This window comes from Budorcas taxicolor, chromosome 10, assembly GCF_023091745.1.
Source record: "Budorcas taxicolor isolate Tak-1 chromosome 10, Takin1.1, whole genome shotgun sequence".
Classification (NCBI taxonomy): domain Eukaryota; kingdom Metazoa; phylum Chordata; class Mammalia; order Artiodactyla; family Bovidae; genus Budorcas; species Budorcas taxicolor.
Genome location: NC_068919.1, coordinates 88343896 through 88365563, shown reverse-complemented (window position 1 = coordinate 88365563; position 21668 = coordinate 88343896). Strand labels below are relative to the sequence as shown.

The following is a 21668-nucleotide window of genomic DNA, read 5'->3' as shown; positions in this document are numbered from 1 at the left end:
AAAAGTGAAAAGTGAAGTCGCTTAGTCGTGTCTGACTATTCGCGACCCCATGGACTGCAGCCCACCAGGCTCCTCCATCCATGGGATTTTCCAGGCAAGAGTACTGGAGTGGGGTGCCATTGCCTTCTCTGCAGGAACTACTACCTGGACCCAAATCCAGATCTTTACAACATCAAAGCCCATGCTGCTCCACTCCACCGCACTGAGAAACTGCCTAAGGATGCCTGACCTCTAAGTACTCAATAACTGTTCCTTCCCTCCCCCCATCAAGGCATTCTGACATCATTTTCCTACCTCCCGCTCAGTCTGCATTAAATATTGCAGCCACTGTTAGCGACATACATTTTATTCATGGTGACACCCATATAGAAGTCCCCGGTTTGTGTCTCCTCATGTACTAAGATATCAAGTAAAAGTCCCTGATACCTTTTCAGCCATGCAGGAAGCAAAGACACGAGTCAGGAGAAGCCTGATGTCAGTGCCAGGAAAGGTCCTCTATGGCAAGGTGACCCTGAGCGGACATGTGCCAACATGCATTCCCAGAGCCTGCGGCACATGTCTTGACATACTCAGCCAGAGACAAGAGGACACCGATGGTGACGCAGGGTCAGATGGGGTAGGGGATGGAAGGTAAACCGATGAAGGAGCACTGGCAGAGGCAGCAAAGAGGCTTGCAACAGGGCTGCAGCTTAAAAAGACAGGTGGTACCTTCACAGCCACGTTCGATCTGCCCACTGCGGTGGAGGGCATCGTTGATGAGGTCTGGCAGGCGCCCATTCAAGTCCACTGACGCCAGGCAGCCCTGGAAGCCATCCCGGGAGGCCACGAGCTTTGGGAGGTTGCTGTACATGCCTTGGGCCAGACCTGCCATGTAGAGGTCACCTGGAAAGGAAAATGGGTAGGAAAAGCAAATGGGTAAAGGGAGCCATGTCAACGGAAGCCAAGCCCACTTGCCATTGCCCAGGTAACAGTAACACAGCTGGCGGAAACAGCATCCACCAAAATTATTGACAGGGTTTCCACACTGTATAAAAAAGAAACTTAACATTTCTTAAGTGTCATTCATTTTATACGCATCATCTCACAAATTGTAATCACCATATCCATTCCATGAGGTAGCTATTGTTTCCATTTTACGATGAAGTAAAGATTAACAACATTTTCAACAAAACAACCATTTACTGAGTCCTTTTTATGTGCTTGTTATGGATAATATGCCGAGAATTTTATAGACATTATTTCATCAAAACTCCTAACAGCTCATAAATGTAGTAACAATTACTATCCTCATTTTGAAAAACTAAAGTGTACAGAAACAGAAAAAAGGCTAAAAAATTTTACCAAAGTCACACAGGCAGTAAATGATTTAGCTGAGATTCCAAAACCTATATGCCTTCCTCTGCATCATGACCTCTCCACGTTTTGTAATTCATCACTCAGTTCCCACCCGCCCAAGGTTTACAGGGAAAACAGAGCATTCCTAAGGAGTGGTCAAAGGAAAACCTGAATAAATTGCATTCTGGTATAATTCAGTGTAGTTGAAACAGGATATACATGATGTATCAAAACTGCACAGTGTTCCTAAAGTGCAGGTTACTGCTGGGAACAGCCTTTCCACCGAAAGCTCTAAGAAGGATAAATGTCTTTACAAGCTTTACCTTTCAAATCCAGATTTTTGGCACCATTGATAACTTGAGTGACCACCTTAGTGTCCACTTTCAGGCTGTGGGTGTTACTGTTGTCCCGGGTGATGACGACGTTGTGCCACTGGTTGTCATTCAGGGGGCGGTCACTATTGCCTTTGATCACATTGGGGCCATTTCCAAGGTCAAACACATAGTGTATGTACCTGGGAGACATCACAAGCACCCAATGACTTGAGATTGCCTGAAGCAGTTTAATGCAGTTTAATGGCAAACTGTACATAACTGACACTGGGGGCTTCAAACACCCCAAGAGAGACTGGCATCATGCAAGAAAAACTAAAGCTTGATTTAAGAATAAAGAATGTGTGCTAAGTCACTTCAGTGGTGCCTGACTCTTTGCGACCCTAAGGACTGTAGCCTGCCAGGCTCCTCTGTCCATGGGCTTCTCCAGGCAAGAATACTGGAGTGGGTTTCCATGCCCTTCTCCAGGGGATCTTAAAGAACAGTCAGATCCTATTCTGTCAGACTGCATTTTAGTTCTAGACTCATTGAATCTATTTATTTAACACTACCAAGTAAAAATCCCAAGTCGCAAAGCACAGCAGTTGGTACACTGCAAAACACTAGGGGGCGAAATTTAAATTCATAGTCATTCATGGATCTGTGTGTTGGGTTTTGGTCTCTTTTTTTTTGCTTTTGTTTTAACTATATCCCAACACTCAGTAGCAAAATATCTTGGACCAAGAACAGCTTTTTAAAATTTGCATATATGGGATAACGGTAGTACTGAAAATATCTATATTTCACTTCTTCCCATGAATTTGGTGGCACAGATTTTACTGCCCCACAGACTATATCCCTGTTTTGCAAACCTAATTCCTTTTCTCCCGTCAGTTTAAAGGACTACATTTCATAATAAAAAGCTTGAGAGTACTGAGTTAGCAGAGGATCTTTCAATAAACTCATGAATTTCCCTCCTTTCCTGCCTTAATCATTACACAGACATTTTTAATCAATGGGGGTGAGAGCATGTATCAGGAATAGAAAGTAGAATGGACACTCTTTTCATCTCCATAGTTTATGCAGAGCTGGCGCTAAGATACCTAGGCGCTGTCCTCCACTTACCCCTTGACTAGCTCAACGGCAATGAAGTCGTTACCATCACCGCTGTTGAAGAGGATGAAACCGTCAGCAGAGGTGGTCTTGAACTGAAAGAAGAGGTGCATGGAGGTGTAGGCCTGGAGGGTGGCCAGGCTCAGGTAGCTGCTCTTGGTCTTGAAGGTGACAGGGTCGGCGATGATGTTCCTCAGTCCAAAGCGAGCCTTCAGTTCGCAGTAGTCGATGTCTCCATTTTTGCACAAGTCAATGTAGAGCAGCCCATTGAACATAAGACTCTGCAAGTGGCCAATGAAACTGGAGGGGACCACGGAGATGTAGCGTTTCTCGGTCATGATACCAGTTTCGATGTTGTGGAATTCCAAGCGGGTGTGATCTCCCACCATCGTACCTGTGAAAAAAATCACAAGACAAGATATGCAAACGGGAAAACTGACCCTGTTTTGTCATAGCATCCTTACGATAGCGTGTAGAACTAATTTGTTTCTACACAAACATTCAGTTCCAAAAAACAAAATATTCGGTATAGCAGATATCTGACTTGGCTGCAGCGGGCGAGCTGATTACTGGGCCAGTTCGAGTTTTATGCCCTGCACTCCGTGCCCTCCTGCAGCCGCACAGAAGGTACCATCTATAAAGGAAGATATGAGATCATGGACAACTCAAGTTAAAGGATGAATTTTCTCATCTGCTCCATTCAGGGAAACAATGGAGTACAAAAACATACTGTAAGAAGAAGAGTTGTTATTTGCCCTAACCCTTGTAAAGATAAAATAAGCAAGCCTTAGTCATTCATTTGGAGAAGGCAATGGCACCCTACTCCAGTACTCTTGCCTGGAAAATCCCATGGACGGAGGAGCCTGGTAGGCTGCAGTCCATGGGGTCGCAAAGAGTCAGACACGACTGAGCGACTTCACTTTCACTTTTCACTTTCATGCATTGGAGAAGGTCACTTCAGAGTCAGACATGACTGAAGTGACTTAGCAGCAGCAGCAGTCATTCAATACCAACTATTTCTTGGTATCATAAATCGTCACCCAATGCTTGGGGAAAAGTTTCTATTGTAGAACATATTAATTTTATCTGACTAGCACCTGTTGCTTTTACTGATAATTACATTTAATTTTCCTTTGGGAAGCCACCTTCCCCACTCCACCCTTAAAACACTGGGGCTGGATGAAGGTGACCCCATCACAGCTCCTGAAATAATCAAATTACCCAGTCTGAATCACTCAAGATATTCTATCCCCCTAGACATAGAGAGTCGGAGAAGACAATGGCGACCCACTCCAGTACTCTTGCCTGGAAAGTCCCATGGGTGGAGGAGCCTGGTAGGCTGCAGTCCATGGGGTCACTAAGAGTCAGACACGACTGAAGCAACTTAGCAGCAGCAGCAGCAAACATAGAGTGTGATCAATGAACTAACAAATTGGTCTTTAAAGCACGCATCTCAATCACACAGTTCACTGAGCCCACCCTTAGAGTTTATTATTCAAAACTCTGGAGTTTGAAACTTCAAACTCTGAGAATCTGCTTTCCTAACAAGTTTCAAGGTGCTGCTTCTGTGATCAATCTAGGGATTACACTTAGAACATTGAATTAGCAGCAACCCAATTTATCCCCATGTTTTTGCTGGAACACTTAGGAAAGAGAGATTCTTGGCAAACAAGGCTTGCTGAAGGGAAAAGAAGAAAACCCAGGGCTGCTGGAGGCCATGATAACTGGAGGGGAGAGGGTCTCCCTGGTAAGAGAGCCGACCCAGACGATACCACGAAATGGAGAGAGATGGTTTCTGCAGGGTGATGTCTTTTTAAGACCTGTATCTAGTCAACCAAACCTGGGCTTTTAAAAGCTATATGGCCATAGATTGCCCTTTATGCTTAAAACATTTGAGTTGGGTGTCTTACACGTGCAACTAAAGAATCTCCAGCTGATACAAATAATCTATTAGCCCTCTCATTACCTGGTTTACCCAGAAATAGTGAGTGGCTGGGGCAAGGGTAATAAGAAGGGCTTGAAATAAATACAAAGAGACAGCACATTTTAGTAAGAAAATCAAGGAAAACAGCATTAATGTGGTCAAACTAGAAGGTGGCTCTCTCAACATTTTTTTAGGTAAATCATATTAAAATTTAACAAACCAAGTTGTAATACCCCAGAGGCAGAAGAAAGGGAAAGGAAATTTCCTCTTCCTTCTTTCTCCTTTTATGACCTTCCACTTTGAAGAAATTTCACTAGCAAGACATACTAGTATCTCTATTCCCTTTTTTATAGCTTTCCAGAGGAAAAAGAGTGACAAAATCTGAAATATAAGGACAGTCTGCAGAGAGAAACCATATGTCCATAGCTCAGCCCCTGGCATGTGCTTTATGGGAACATGCTGCCTTGGGAAACATTGGTTCATGTCACTCACTCATCCGCTGCTCATTTGTTAGAGGAGACTTGCTTCAGTGGAGATTCCTACTCCAGTGCTGAATCAGCGTTCCAGAGGGCAGTTCTAGTCCTGAAATCCAGTACATGTAAACCACATATTTCAACATCAGTGCTATCACTAATAAAAATGATAGTTCATTTCCAGCAGACTAGCATTTGTTTTTCTCAATTGGTGTAGAACTCAGATGGCAAAAATAAAAGCAGGGGAGGGGATCATATTTTCTTGGGTCCTTAAACTTCAGTATCTGAGATCTTCAATCAGATCACACCCATGGATGCTCAATATTAATTTCATCTCTTTGGGAGCATTCTCAGACCTAGTTGAAAGAATTGTTCATAAGTGCAAAAATCAAATTTACATTTTATGAGCTCCTGTGTGGTGTTTTGACAACTAGTGACAAATTGTTCTCTTCATATAAGCAAAAATAAAATGATGATGATGGTTAACTTAAATATAACATTGTAATAGGACAAAAATCAAAATGCAACATAAACCTGCTAACAACTGAATAACTAGAAGAAGGAATTAATTACTGGATAAAATGTTTTAGTATTGAAAACTGGACTGGTCATGAAAATGCAGCTAGCATAGCCTAAATTCACATGATATAAAACTATGAAGTGATAAAATAAGTACCCAATGTCCATGTGGCCACAGCTGTTCATACAAGGGATAGAGGCAGGGAGCTGGGGCTGGACAATGATGGGGAGGGGAAACCATAGCCAATCTCGATGAGGGCCCAGGAAGTGAACAATGATGATGTTAGTCCTCATGCTCATTCTTAGAGTAAAAATTTAGAACAAAAAACATCAGTGATGAGAACTAAGAAGAGATAAAGGGATGATCCCTAGTGAAGACTGGAGTTCCGAGAGGACTCTGAAGAGACAATGACAAGGTAAACTGGGAGTTTTTAGAGAAGTACGGATAAACCGAAGCTCATGGGGTTGCAAAAGGTTGGACACGGCTGAGCGACTGAACTGAACTGAACTGATGGGTAAATCAGCCTCTAGCACTGAGGGGTTAGGAAATTCTGCTCTCCAAAACACGAATTTCGTAAAGCAGGAAAATCATACAGTGTTGACTGAGCTGACAGTGTGGAGAGATCAAAGGAAGGTTTGCATAAGTAAGCAAGTGTCTCTCAGTCGTGTCTGACTCTTTCAGATGCCATGGACTATATAGCCCACCAGGCTCCTCCGTCCACGGAATTCTCCAGGCAGGAATACTACAGTGAGTAGCCATTCCCTTAAACAGGGGGATCTTCCTGACCCAGGGATGGAACCAAGTCTCCTACATTTCAGGCATATTCTTCTTCATCTGAGCCACCAGGGAAACCCTGTAAGAAAAAGGCTAACTTTGAGAGCTTAGCCCAGGGATGCAGATTTAAAGTTTAGGATAACTCAGAGAGCTTTAGCTAGAAGTTGGTGGGGTTAGGAGAGACAAGGGAGTAAAGAAGGTGATGGGACCAAATTAGAAAATTTACTGCTATATTTAAAATGAATAACCAACAACAACCTGGTATAGAGCACAGGGAACTGTGTCAACACTAGACAACAACCTAACTGGGAAAAGGACTTGAAAAATAATAGATACATGTGTATGCATAATTGAATCACTTTGTTATACACATCAAACACAACATTTTTAATAAATTATATTCCAATATAAAAAAAAGTTCTTAAAAAGTGAACTGGCTTTACCATGTGGTAAAAAAAAGTCACTTGGCCACATATGGATATTAAAAAAAAAAAAAAGAGTGTATGCTGCTGCACCTGGAAAAAGCATTGAGGATATAGATTAAGTTTGAAACTTGGCCACACTAAGCCAATAAACGCTTTATAAAAAAATCTGTGTATCAGTTCAGTTCAGTCACTCAGTTGTGTCTGACTCTGCGACCCCACCGACTGCAGCACACCAGGATTCCCTGTCCATCACCAACTCCCAGAGCTTACTCAAACTCACGTCCATCAGGTCGGTGATGCCATCCAACCATCTCATCCTCTGTCATCCCTTTCTCCTCCTGCCTTCAATCTTTCTCAGCATCAGGGTCTTTTCAAATGAGTCAGTTCTTTGCATCAGGTGACCAAGGTATTGGAGCTTCAGCATCAGTCCTTCCATCACCTAATCAATATTAATAGCTAGGAAACTTTTCACCCATCTCTTTTCAATGCTGTCTGTAAACTGAAACTCCCTCCACTTAAGGTGAGAATACATGCATACTTCACAGCAGCTGCTTTCAAATTTCAGAGGAAAGAGGAGTAACCTGGGAGAAAAATAATAAGGAAAAAGCAAGACTACTGAAGACTCCCTGTATGACAGGCACTCTGTAACCACCATCAGATGCCACAATCACACACACAAAAAGCTGTAGACAGGCATTGCTATATTGCTTCAGGGGTGAGGACACTGTGCTTAGCGTTCTAGAGGGCAGTTTATCACAGGTCATATAGCTGGGTAAATGGTAGACCCCCCGAACTGAACACAGATGTCTATCATGCATCTCAAAGCCCATATCTTCTCTTGTACAGATACACTGTTTCTGGAGAAAACACTTGACTCATTCCTTACATCACTGTCCAAGAAAAGTTGTAGATGGAATTTAACTGATGAAATTTCCACACAGAAGTTGCTGCGATGAGTTCACACTTCTTTGCAGTAGCCGAAAATTGTAACGTCATCCATCTAACTCACAAGACTCTTGAGAGTCCCTTGGACTGCAAGGAGATCCAACCAGTCCATCCTAAAGGAAATCAGTCCTGAATACTCATTGGAAGGACTGATGCTGAAGCTGAAACTCTAATACTTTGGCTACTTGATGCAAAGAACTGACTCATCGGAAAAGAGTGGGAAAAATTGAAGGCAGGAGAAGGGAACGACAGTGGATGAGATGGTTGGATGGCATCACCAACTCAATGGACATGAGTTTGGGTAAGCTCCAGGAGTTGGCAATGGACAAGGAGGCTTGGCGTGCTGTGGTCCATGGGGTTGCAAGGAGTCAGACACGACTGAGCGGCTGAACTGAACTGAGCTGAATGTATTCCTTACCTTTCCCAGGATAGGCATGCATCCCTGGCTCCTGTTCACGCATCCACTGACATAGTTCATGGCTGGCCAGAGAGCAGTTAACAGACCAGCTCTCAGAGTACAGGAGTTTGTTGAGAGCAGAAACCTACTGAAAATTTTAGCCAAGTTCAACCTGCAAATTTCCACAAGTGGATGAACATGTAAGCTCTGAGGCTTGACTGCCTGGGTTACATAACTTTCCTGTGGCTCAATTTCCTTGTGAAATCAGCATGAAATTATCAGGATGAAATGTATCAGTATGTATATAGGACAGAACACAGTCCGGTAGCTATGAACTAATTACGCAGCTTTCCTTTTTCCCTTTTCTCTGACGTCTGCTAAGAATTTCCTGGAGACTTCACTTATTGTTTTCTTTCTTTTACCAGAACACAAGCTCCTTGTAAGCAGGGACCACTCCTTGCCTCTTCCATGTGCCCCACACTGGCGGAGGGGCTGGAGCACAGCAAGCACCCCTCACATCTGGGGAAGGAGGCTGCATGTGAGACATCTGCTTTGGAGTCAGCCTTAAGAGTTGGCCAACACTGACAGCAAAGAAATAATGGGAAAGGCTTGACCACCCACGCCCACAGATGGGGGGAGAGAAGTTAAGAAAACAAAGGTTTATAAAGCTTAGTAAAGAAGGCACACTTTTCCCACAATCCTCCAGCTCGACCACTCTCACATCCTTTTCTCCATGTTATAGCAACATTTTTCAAGAGTATATGCTGTGAAATGCTTTCAGTTCAGTTCAGTTGCTCAGTTATGTCTGACTCTTTGTGACCCCATGGACTGCAGCACGCCAATCTTCCCTGTCCATCACCAACTCCCAGAGTCTACTCAAACTCATGTCCACTGAGTCAGTGATGCCAACCAACCATCTCATCCTCTGCCGTCCCCTTCTTCTCCTGCCTTCAATCTTTCCCAGCATCAGGGTCTTTTCAAATGGGTCAGTTCTTTGCGTCAGGTGGCCAAAGTATTGGAATTTCAGCTTCAGCATCAGTCCTTCCAATGAACACCCAGGACTGATCTCCTTAGGACGGACTGGTTGGATCTCCTTAGGACGGACTGGTTGGATCTCCTTGCAGTCCAAGGGACTCTCAAGAGTCTTCTCCAACACCACAGTTCAAAAGCATCAATTCTTCAGTGCTCAACTTTCTTTATAGTCCCAACTCTCACATCCATATATGACTACTGGAAAAACCATAGCCTTGACTAGATAGACCTTTGTTGGCAAAGTAATGTCTCTGCTTTTTAATATGCTGTCTAGGTTGGTCATAACTTTGCTTCTAAGGAATAAGCGTCTTTTAATTTCATGGCTGCAATCACCATCTGCAGTGATTTTGGAGCCCCCCCAAAAAAAGTCTGTCACTGTTTCCACTGTTTTCTCATCTATTTGCCATGAAGTTATGGGACCAGATGCCATGATCTTAGTTTTCTGAACGTTGAGTTTTAAGTCAACTTTTTCACTCTCCTCTTTCACTTTCATCAAGAGGCTCTTTAGTTCTTCTTTGCTTTCTTGCACTCATCTCACAAGCTAGTAAAGTAAAATGCTTTAGAAATTTTTAAAAAGTTCTGGTACCGAATAAGTTGGGCAAACATTGTATATGCAATTTTTGATGATGAGCAAGAGATATTAGCATATTAAAGGCTCCTAACAGGTCTTTCAATAAAGAATTCTACTGCATTTTGTTTAACCTATTGTATCCAAACTGATCTCAACATTTTTTTATTAACATGAGAAATTTTTCTTGGAAAATGATGCTCTACAGCTTGGTGTGGTATGTGCTATATATAGGGTGAAGGAACGAAAGAAAAAAGCTAATGTGGACCAGAGGAGTAAGATTTAAAAAGAGAAGAAAAGGTGAAATTCTATACCAGAAAGAAGCTCCAGGTGGAGTGGGCAGTTCCTGAAGCATTGGCTCCCCATGCTGAGGAGCATAACTCATGTGATGTATTCTGTTATTATTTTTTAAAGATTTTTAAAAATATTTATTTTTATTTGGCTGCACTAGATCTTAGTGGCAACCCACTCCAGTGCTCTTGCCTGGAGAATCCCAGGGACAGGGGAGCCTGGTGGGCTGCCATCTCTGGAGCTGCACAGAGTCGGACACGACTGAAGCGACTTAGCAGCAGCAGCAGATCTTAGTTTGGCCCTGTGGGATCTAGTTCCCTGACTAGGGATCGAACCCAGGCCCTCGGCATCAGGAGCATAGAGTCTTCATCACTGGACCACCAGGGAAGTCCCTAATTTATTCTTAATAATAGAAATCCAGCTCAGCCAATCAATCGATCAATCCTGATTAACTGTCAACTGAACTTAGTATTTCTCCAGGAACACATTATATTACAGTAAATTAGAACCACCAGGCTAAGGACTATTTCTTTCCTAGCTTCTGATTTCTTATGAGTCTGACCTATTCTTTGCATCCATTTCTACAAACTAGCTGAAAATCTGACATCCTGGGGGACCTTAAACAGCATGAAAGGCATTACTAAATAAGTCAGTAAGACACTACTTAATAACCTGAAGACCGTGTGGTATTTTAGTTTCATTGCCTGATTTTATGACTTCTGTGAGGTAAAATTAAAATTCCCAAACCCCTTATCACTGTAAGAAGCAACCCAAGGCTGCAGCTCATAAGCAAAATAGCTCTTTTCTTCTCCCAAATTTCTTTATCTGCATGGCTCCTTTTTTTCCCCATCAGCAGCAAAGTAGGGGGTATGGTGGGGCTCATTAATTTCTAATATCAAATTACTGGATGACTTGGGCATCCATGGTTTAATCCTGCAGTTTAATTATTAGTGGTTAAGAGAAAGCACACTTTACAATTACCTTTATTCTAAAATTTCTATAAGAGAATATTGACTGAGGGAGACAATATACATTACTGTATTCTCAGTCCTGCAGTTCTTAGATTTCAGGGCATGTAATTTCCCCATGGAAATAAACGGAACGCACTGTCTGCAGAGAGAGGGGTGAGGTCGCCATCTAGTGGCTGTTTATTCAAAACACGCTGCAAAGAGCTCTGTTGGCTTTCCTGGGCTGAACCCAGAGAAGTCAGCGAGGGACGTGGGGTGTATCACAGCTCCCTTTGAGGGCTCCTTTCTGCACTCCCTCACGGGGAGTTGTTGAATAATTAATTCAGGTTGGCTATGTGTTCTAAAGCTTACAGTCATTTTTACATCTCTTTGATATATTCATTACATAAAGCTCAGCTACCCTTCAGGCGTATAGAACAGTAACTCCACCACCCAATACTAAGTTGCGTCTCTGTACAATTGGAGGGTAATGGCTTATTGCTCCAGTTCTGTTTCTCTTCCCTGAGGGAAGGAAGGAGGTGAGTACTACTGTCTACCTTCTGAAATGTATTCCTCACCTCACCTCAATCCATTCCACTATATTGTACCTATGGTGTAAGACAAATCATTTTATTAGGATAAACTGTGAAGTCTAACAAGCAGTTTGATTGGGTCAAATCATACAGACATGAATTTAGAGTTTAATCTTACACCTGCCTCTAAATTCATGCTCCCCTTACATAAAATGACAACAAGAACACTCGACTTGCAAGGCAATGGTGTACTTCAGAAGATTAAAGGAGCTGATATGTGTGAAACAGCTAAGGCAGTATCTAATGCCAGCTGGTCACTAGATATACGTGGGTCTTCTGACTGTATCCAGGCTCTCATTCCTGACTTACACTTATACACACACACACACACACACACACACACACACACACACGGCTCACTACAAGGCCCAACTCCGTAAGCATAGACGCTCAGGCTCATAAGTATAAAACTAAATTACAGAACCAAACATTGCAGAGACTTAATGCTGTAAACAGCCTTAGCAATAATAGAATTTCAAGTTTAGAAGTTTTAAGTTTTAATAGAATTTCAAAATGAGGAAATAAGGAAAGGGAGGTTTAGCATTATTTCTATCCCAAAGGTATAAGGCATTTTAGTGACAGTGACTATTAAACCAAAGGATCCTGACTCAGATTTGACTGTCATATTCATAGAACACATTGTAAATATGGCTTAGGCCCCTGATTTCAACTTGCAGGCCCAGAAATGTTAAGTGACTTTCACAAAATCCTGCAGAGAATCAGCATTAGGGCCCAGGTCTCCTGACACCAACAGCGCTCCACATAACACCCCATCCTGCCTGACATTTTCCTTTCCCACATAGACAAGAAGATATGCACTGCTCTAGAATATTGGAGAGTATAAATTTTAAAATGCCTCATGTAAGATGCAAGGAGGTCCAACCAGTCCATTCTAAAGGAGATCAGTCCTGGGTGTTCATTGGAAGGACTGATGCTAAAGCTGAAACTCCAGTACTTTGGCCACCTCATGCAAAGAGTTGACTCATTGGAAAAGACTCTGATGCTGGGAGGGACTGGGGGCAGGAGGAGAAAGGGACGACAGAGGATGAGATGGCTGGATGGCATCACTGACTCGATAGACATGAGTTTGGGTGAACTCCGGGAGTTGGTGATGGACAGGGAGGTCTGGCGTGCTCCAATTCATGGGGTCGCAAAGAGTCGGACACGACTGAGCAACTGAACTGAACTGAACTGAAGATGCATTAAAGATGCCTTCTCCCTTCTGCCCTAGATCTTACTAAATGATCCATCAAATTTCCCCCAAAGATCTACCTTCATAAGCCACTCCAGATTTCTCCAGCTCAAATTGATACTTTTCTCTCCAGATTGAAAATTATAATCTTGCTCACCCAAAGGAATCTCATTATATATTCCCTGACTTATTTTCAAATTCCCAAGTCTTATCTAATACACAAAATTGATTCATTGTGGAAGGAAACAGGTAATCCTGTGTGCTCCCTTTATAACTTCTACAATCCTTAGCATATTCCTGACATGTACCAGGCTATCAAGAAATGCTTACTGCTTGAGTGAGGCTCTGAATGTTCGTTTATGTATGTAAAGATTCATTCACTTACTCCTTGCCCTCCTAGAATGTAAATTCCACCAGACCCAGGACTTGCCGAATTGCCCACCACCACATTCCCAGCACTGTCTAAAGCAGGACTTGGGATACAGTAGGCAGTCAATTAATAATGACTAAATAAATAATGAAATAAATGAATAATTATTTAGCACCTTCTAAGTGTCATGTACTGCTTTTATACATACTTGTACCTTTAAAGTTTTGGATTTCTGGTTTACCCATCTCCCTCTGCTAGAGAGTGACTCACTCAGAAGGGAAGGAACTGGCACTTGGGATGACTGATAAGTGGGTTTTGAGTAACTGATTAATAGAAGGATCTCGAGAACTCTATATCCTTTCTCCAGACACACACTCTATGCCTAAGGAGAGAGCCCCATCAATATGTAACCACAGTAGTGGAGACGTTTGTTGATACAGATCAGTGAAAAGGGATTCTGAAAATATAGGGGCAGATCTTCTTGGTCTTACCTGAGCTTGTCAATAGAGAACAAGACATGTGACTTCCGTTTAGCAAAATACAAGGTTTTCAAAACAAAAAACCCTTTGCTCACTGAATGGCCAAGAGGAGAGAGAGAAGAAGAGAGAGACAAAGTTCTCCAGAGTTTACTCACCCTCAGCTACATCATCGTCCACGGTTAACTTAAGGCTCTTTCCTCTCCGCACCACCCGGACGGTGTGCCATTCATTGTCGTTGAGCTTCTGCCCCGCATACAGGGTCTCTGGTCCTTTGCCTAAGGGCAGTGGTAAGTGCCAAAGTTAGGATCAGTCTTAAATGTAGTGTTCATGGCATCAGAGTTGTCAAAGCCACACTGGTGCATATGACCCAGCAACGCTCAAGCAGTCAACCCCCTTCAGAGCCCATCTGAGTCTCGGAGACACTCTGCAGAAGTCCTCAACGCAAAATTTCAACTGAATCATAATGGATAATAACAAATAAGTATACTCTTTTATCCGTAGGTACAAGATATTTTAAATGGCCATCCAATATTTACAGGAAATAGTAGTCAGCTGTCATTCTGTTTCCCAAAGTCTTAGACTTCAGGTGAATTTCTTGAAGAAACAAGAAATTCATTATACATTCTTTTAGAACCATTTGATCACTCAGGCATAATACACCAGTCTGGCTTTCAGAGAATATCCACCAATTGGATGAGAAAAGAACTCTGCAATCTATGTTTTTAATTTGACATTTCCATTAACCCATGGTCTTACCAGAATTCAGTGACTATATGAATCACAATGGTAATCATTACAATAATAATAATGTCAAGGTCTAAACTCCATTATAAATAATGCTCCTGAAGGGAATACAATGGGCCTCAGACTTATTCACTGTTCACCATCTTCCAAAAAGATACAAAGACCTAAAAAATGAAATAATGCAAAACTGCAAAACTGAACCTGTTTAGGTCAAAAGAATATTCAGTAAAATGCGCCACTAAATAAAGGAACAAACCAAACTGTCCAAGAAGATTCATAATCAAGATGCTCAAGATGACGTTTAAGTGACTCCTTGGAAGAATCGGGTGTTATGATAAATTATGGTATCGAGGGGCAGGAGTTGGCAAGACAAACACTGAGGCATCAAAACAGATGAAGGGGAGAGGAATATCATGTTTCATTTACTACAGAATTCAGATGTAAGTTGAAAAGACAAAGAAGATTGCGTAGAACCAGAACTCTTTAGAAAAAGTTTGCTCTCTCTACATATATAGCTGATCCCTTGCAGAAAGATGCTGCTTCAATCTTCCTATGTTAGTCTCAGTATATGGAAAGTCTTATTTCTGGAAATACCTTCCAAAAAAATAAGAGATGAAACATCTAACTGGGCAATACACGGATTGGCATCTATGGTTAGTAGGCATTTATAATATTTCAGAAGACCACACACTCAGCTCCAGCATATAGGAGCACAGGGCCATGCACACAGTAGGAGCTTTAATGAGTGCTTGTTGAATAACTGATGTCTACCTAGATCTTTATTTCTTCAGAAACAATCAAAATAAGGTCAGTATACTCTTATCAAAGTAATTTTGAAAGTCATTATATAACTTTCACTAGCCAGTCTTCCCACTCCTCTACCACCAAGACTGAAGATATTCTATGTTGTTTAGGGGGAGAAAAGAAAACAGAGTATCACTTGAGTAGAGCTCTTTTAGGATGGGTAATTTTAAATTAGACCCTTTAATGTTGAGTAATTAGCATTTCTATTAAGTTCTGGTTATGAAGTAGTTGCAGTTTGGAGAAATTTCCTTCTTGAAAAGCAAACAGGCTCTCAAAGTGGAAAGGTTTCTTTTAATCACAAGGTCTTCAGCCAGTGATTTGTGTTTAATATTTTTCAGAATGTACGTCTACTCCAAGGGCAATCCATATTTATAAAAATTCTGAGAATTCAGTGAAGAAACTTAGAAGGGACCACATATACCCAGAATTTGATGATGATACCATGAGACCAGTGAGTCTTGAGAAAAAAAAATAATTCTACAACAAGCAATTTAACACTCAGTCTTAGCCTCCGTTAAGTATGCCTGCCGTTGATATTATCTAAAATGTATACACTGTAACAGGCTTTTTCCTACACTTCAGCTGGTTAGGTAGCACTGTTCATGGTCTCATTAAGTTCAGGTCTGGGAGTGATACGCCTCTGCTTTACAACAGCAAACTCTGCGGGCCTTGAGGAGAGGGACCCACACATCACGTGGGGACTTTTGAAGCAAGAACAGATGTTCTCAGAAGAAACAAATCTGCCTTTTTTTTTTTTTTATGTTTTTATCCTCTTCATTCTACATGCAAATGCTTCAATAGGAAAGAATAAAGTAATGAAAGATGTGGAAAATATTGGCTATGGAGGCAGAACTGCTACAAATACAGGCTATTTAAAGAGCTCTTACAGGTGACATCTGTTCTTGAGACAATTTCTGCACATCACTTAATTTTTAGGACTGGGGACACGATAAAAGGGACAAAGGCTAACACAACCATAGTCAGTTTTAGGACATGGCCACATTAGTGCCATATCAGCCATGGGGATGTAGAACATTTGCCTCAGCCCAACATGTCTTCAATGCCACTGATATGTTAAACGTTAAGTACTTCTGGAGTCCTTGAAATACTGACTATGGCCAACTTCAAACTCTGACTCTAAAACTTTAGGATGTGATGGACTATGACTAAAAATGTTGGGGTGGGGGGAACCTGTACCCTCCCATGCCCTACAGTTTAATTATACTTGATATCTCCAACCCCCCTAATCCTCACTGCTCTAAGAGTGGCGGAAAAGAATTCACACTCATCTCCTTAAAATGGCAGAGAAACAAGTATTGTTTGATATTTATTTTTCGAGCAATAAATAAGAGAAATCTCAGTGGGCTTCTGGAAAATGCTTGGCCTCCCAAAGTGGAGAGTCGACGGCATTTATCTTTAATCAAGCCAAAAGGTCAATTTGTCCTACTAGAAGGAAAGTGAGGTTTAAACTCAGCTGGAAATGTTCACAAATAGAGGGGAAGAGCACGCCTAACCGGTAGCCTAAGCATAAAAATGGATTGACAAGTGAAGCCAGAAGCAGACGCCAGCTGAAAGTTGAAACAGATCAAGGGACAGGTTTCAGGAATAAGAGGAACTAGTCTGGGACAACTTCTCTGCAGATTCAAGCGCAAAGTGTCAGAAAATCAACGAATGGAAAGAGTGCTTTACTGTTAAGTAAACGATGGTCCAGATAAGGAAGAAATCATTGTTTAAGCTGAGATTTAAAACGGAACTGGTGAGAATATATATATATATATATATATATATATATATATATATATACACACACACACATATAAATCAAAGCTATTGATTTTCCAGCACTGTCCTTTTCTTTTTAGCAATTTGGAGAAGTGTGATCTGCAATTGGGTACATATTACATGCATCTCCTTTTTTTAATAGTTTATGTAATAAATATTGATCACAAAGCAATCTTCTGATGCCCTTTAGACTGCTGAGATCACCAACGTTTTCTTTAAATACAGGAAACGAACTAGTTGTCTGACACCCCTTAGTTGAATTTTCCAGGTAATGACACCTATGACTGGAGTAAAGATGCAGAACTGAAGATGGAGATGGTGGGGCTGTAGCAGTCCGCGGAAGTGGAGCATTGAAGCCATTTGTTATTGCAGAAGAGAGAGCTTTCCGTGAATCCTCTGAGTAACACCACACCAATGCCCATTCAGTACAAACTCACTGCAAACTCGGGTAGCATCCTCTCTTGTCGTTAAGGCTGGTCTCCCAGAAGATTCTCTGATGAGCAGGGGACAGAGAATGACAATTGTGGTTGAAGGACACAAACTAGGCTGTTTTCTCAACCTACCCTACAATAACCTCAAGGAGGCCGGAGCGAAGAATAAAGTAAGAGTGAAAATTAGGAGAAAAGTACCCTTTGGGAGAGAAATCATTGCTGATAGCTTGAAAGCAGATGACCCTCAGATACTAGCAGAATGTTCCTTCTGTTGGAAGACAGGAATGGAAGCGTGTGGGGAAAATCTACATGTGAGCATTACTGAAGGCACACTTCTTCACAAAGTGGACTGTGGATTTTAATTACTTTGAATCTATTTAGTTGTGTGTGTGTGTTTGTTTTTTTAACAGACCATTCACATTACATGAATTTGTTATTCCCCCCAGGAGCAATATAACCAGAAAAACTACAAAATACCCAAACATTTTGTATTTCAATAATTTGTCGATATAAGTAAGACCTGTCCAAACCAACTAAACCAGATGGTTTTGCTCATATGCAGGGAGTAGAAATTCCTTCCATGTTCCACAAAGTGCTATTTCTGAAAGTGGGTGGGTAGCATTAAGGAACTTTTTGTGGGGGTAGGAGGGCAGGGACTCAGAGGAAGGAAGACCTGCACCACAGTCACTGAACATCTTGCTATTTGTGCAGGAAGGGAAAGGAACGACAACCTGATTTCTCTTGGAACTTGCTTCGCATGAATCAGGACTCTTACAACGAATAAAAAAAGATGAAATTCACTCCTTTAGAAAGGTAGAGTGAAATGCATGTGGTTATACACCTAAATGACATGACAGATACACAAAATGGACTCTATTAGGTTTAATGAAACCAAAATATATTTAAAGACCAAACACTTACCTTATTTCCAGTGGCACCTTTGTTTGGACCAGCTGAGCTATGACACACACTTTCCTAAGCCTGTAGCACCATAGATTTTATGAATCTTCCTCTCCAGAGAAGAGAGGTTCAGCAAGTAAAAGCAGGGGTGAGGAAGAAAAGGGAGGAACTGAAGAATAAGGAGGGTGACAGGCAAGTAGGGAAAACAAGTATTTTATTCATCCCCCCCCCCCCAAATTTCAGGTTCTGCTTGTTTTCTTTGGGCTAACAACCCAACAGAGTGTGAGAGGTGTTTTGTTTTGAAAAATGTTTTTTTTTTTTTAATCAAAAGAATTCATTTTGGGGGGAAAAAGCTTAAATCACATTTACTTATAGAGCCAGTTTGGTGAAACATTTCAAAAAGATCATTTCATCTTCACCCAAATCCTCAGGACTCAGGAAGAACTGCCGTACTTGCTGCAACAGACGTGAAAAGCAAAGAAGGCCTTCTGGAAGCCTGGTATTAGGAGGTCTTCCCGTGAGTACGCGAGAAAGACAAGCCACCAAGTCATCCAGCGTGAGCCCAGGGTCACTCCTGGAGGCTGGACTCTAGTCAAAACCCACTGAAGACACCACTGATCTTTATGGGGCTTGAATAGTTCCATGGACAGTGTAGCCTGGCAGGCTACAGTCCTGGGGATCACAAAGAGGCAGACACGACTGAGCACATGTGCACACGCGTGTGCACATCCATGCATGCGTGCACACACACCCCCCGTCAGACCCACCCCGTGCAGCATGCCCATCTCTGGCTGCCATTCCTTTCCCGTGCTCACCCTCTGCTCTGCTTTTCCAGCTGCTCAGAGCCTCCTGCTAGTGGCCCCCGACCACACATCAGAGGGTCTGTCCACATGCTTAACAAATGGCCATGGGTTTCCCAGGTGGCACTAGTGGTAAAGAACCAGCCTGACAATGCAGTGGATGTAAGAGACAGGGGATCGATCCCTGGGTGGGGAAGATCCCCTGGAGGAGGGCATGGAAACCCACTCCAGTGCTCCTGCCTGGAGAATCCCAGGGACAGAGGAGCCTGGCGGGCTACCGTCCACAGAGTCACACAGAGTCGGACACGACTGAACCGACTTAGCACATAGGCAACAGAGCATCAGCCTGGCACAGGCACCATCCCAGGTGTGGAGGGTGGGGAAATGAACAAGACAGGCCGGGCCCTCACCCTGTACAGAGCTCACAGGCTACTCTGGGTGGGAGATGATGAAGGGTAAAGCTAAAATGAAAGAACACGGGACAGCTTCAGACAGGGCTGAGTTCTACGAAGGAAGCAGAACAGCGTAATACGATGAGAAGCGATTGGGGTGGGGAGTGGGAATAGAGGATTGGCTACAGCGCAGAATGCTCCAGAAAGTCTTCTCGGAGGTGACGACTCTATTCAGGCCCTGTCCCAGGTTGGATGGAGAACCATTTAGTGAGACGGTACACTGGAGAAGGAGCCAAGCGTGCAAGCACATGAAACGATGGGGACAGTCAGAGCAGAAGCCCAAAATGAGGCTTGCATGTTGGGGGAACAGAAAAAGGCCCATGATGTCAGGAGGTTGTGCCCAAGGGCGAGTGTGTCACAGGAGAGAAGGCTGCAGTATAGACAGAATCCAGATCACAATCTCTAGAACCTAAAACTTCTAGAAAGTGTTAGCCACTCAATCATGCCCAACTCTTTTCAACCCCATGGACTGCAGCCGGCCAGGCTCTTCTATTCATGGGATTCTCCAGGCAAGAACACTGGAGTGGGTAACCGTTTCCTTCTCCAGGGGATCTTTCTGATCCAGGGATGAAAACTCCAGTCTCCTGCATTGCAGGCAGATTCTTCACTGTCTGAATCACCAGGGAAGCCCCTCTAGAATCTGAATGCTGCTCTAAGTGATGCTTTAAATCCTCTCCTTCCCTTGGGAAGTTTTCAACAAGGGAACAAGACTGAATTTAAGTTTTAAAACTCACTGCAGATGCTATGGATACACCGGCCCAGCAGAGGTCAACAGCAAGACAAGGAGGGGTACTAAAGAGCTTTGCCTTTAAGGCAAAAAAATGAAAATGGCTTGGACCAGGGAGGCACCGGTAGAAACAGAAATGGTGAGGTCTGGATATACTTTTAGAAGTGAGGTCAGCAGTACTTGGAGATTAGTTTGGGAGGTGAACTGGAAGTAGCAGGGAAAAAGAGAAGAATCAGGGATGACTCCCAGATTTGGGCTGAGAACCTGGAGGATGGAAGAGAAAGACTCCAGGAAGAGTTAAGACACAACTGATCCTATTAGCCATGGGAGCTTGCCTCTGCTATTTGTGTCTTTTCTCCCTAACATCAGTCACACTTGGTACCATCTCCTGGCAGCCTCCTGGGGATGAGAAGTGTGGCTCAGAGTTCATTGCTTGTGTGATTGTCTTAGCACAGTGCTAATTGGCACCTTAAGCCACCACTGCTACTAATGACGCAAAGTCACTGAGTTTCTGTTGCGTTTCTTTCCAGTCTCTGGCTCTGTCTTTCTCTCCTCTCTCCCTCCCTCCTTCCTTTCTTCCCCTTTCCCTGTCCCCCTGTCTCTTTCCCTCCCTTCCTTCCTTTTGAATTTTTTTTTTCCCAGCACGGTTTCGGTTACACACTCCAGCCCACCCTTAGGAATGGAACAAGGAGCGGCTCTAACACGACAAAGCAAACACTGGCAACGCATTCAACAGGATCTTTACACACGGTGATCACAGCGTAAAATGGACATGTTCATCCCATCCAGGAGAGCAAAGCAAGACGGTTTTGAAATGGAATGAATCCAGGGCAGATAAAGGAACAAAGGACTTCACAAAAGATGAGAAAAAAATTCTCGCTCACAATTTCCTGGCAAATGTCTCCTATAAGTCATAAATGGACAGCCCTGCTGAGGAGGAGTGACTGGAGGACAGTCTTAGGATTTCTCATGATAATCTCTCTCCATGAAGCCACTTCTCAAGAGATGAGGGCAATCTGCGCAGGGACAGGCAGAATGACGTTTTTGCAGATACTGACTCTACTCTTGTTTTTTTAAAAGAGAGCTTTCTAAAATACACTAGTACTTTCCCTACCACCGTCAGGATATAATTAATACAAATTAGTCTTCCTTTGATTATTTAAAATGTTATTCCAGGACTTCCCTGGTGGTCCAGGGATTAAGACTCTGCCTTCCAGTATAAGGGAGGCGGGTTTGATCCCTGGTCTGGGAGCACCCCTTGCATCCCATATGCCTCAGAGCCCAAAATCCAAACATAAAACAGCAGGACCGATATTGTAACAAATTCAATAAAGGCTTT

At 42.8% G+C, this 21668-nt stretch overlaps 1 protein-coding gene across 1 annotated transcript in view; it reads right to left on the bottom strand.

Annotated features, from left to right (window-relative positions):
- NRXN3 (neurexin 3) overlaps positions 1–21668 on the bottom strand; it is a 1753959-nt gene that overhangs the window by 965378 nt on the left and 766913 nt on the right. The window contains exons 11-14 of the mRNA XM_052647275.1: positions 13845–13964; positions 2772–3153; positions 1659–1849; positions 709–882 (exon numbers count right to left, since the gene is read on the bottom strand). Coding sequence (XP_052503235.1) covers positions 709–882; positions 1659–1849; positions 2772–3153; positions 13845–13964 — 867 coding nt within the window. The remainder of the gene's footprint in view (positions 1–708; positions 883–1658; positions 1850–2771; positions 3154–13844; positions 13965–21668) is intronic.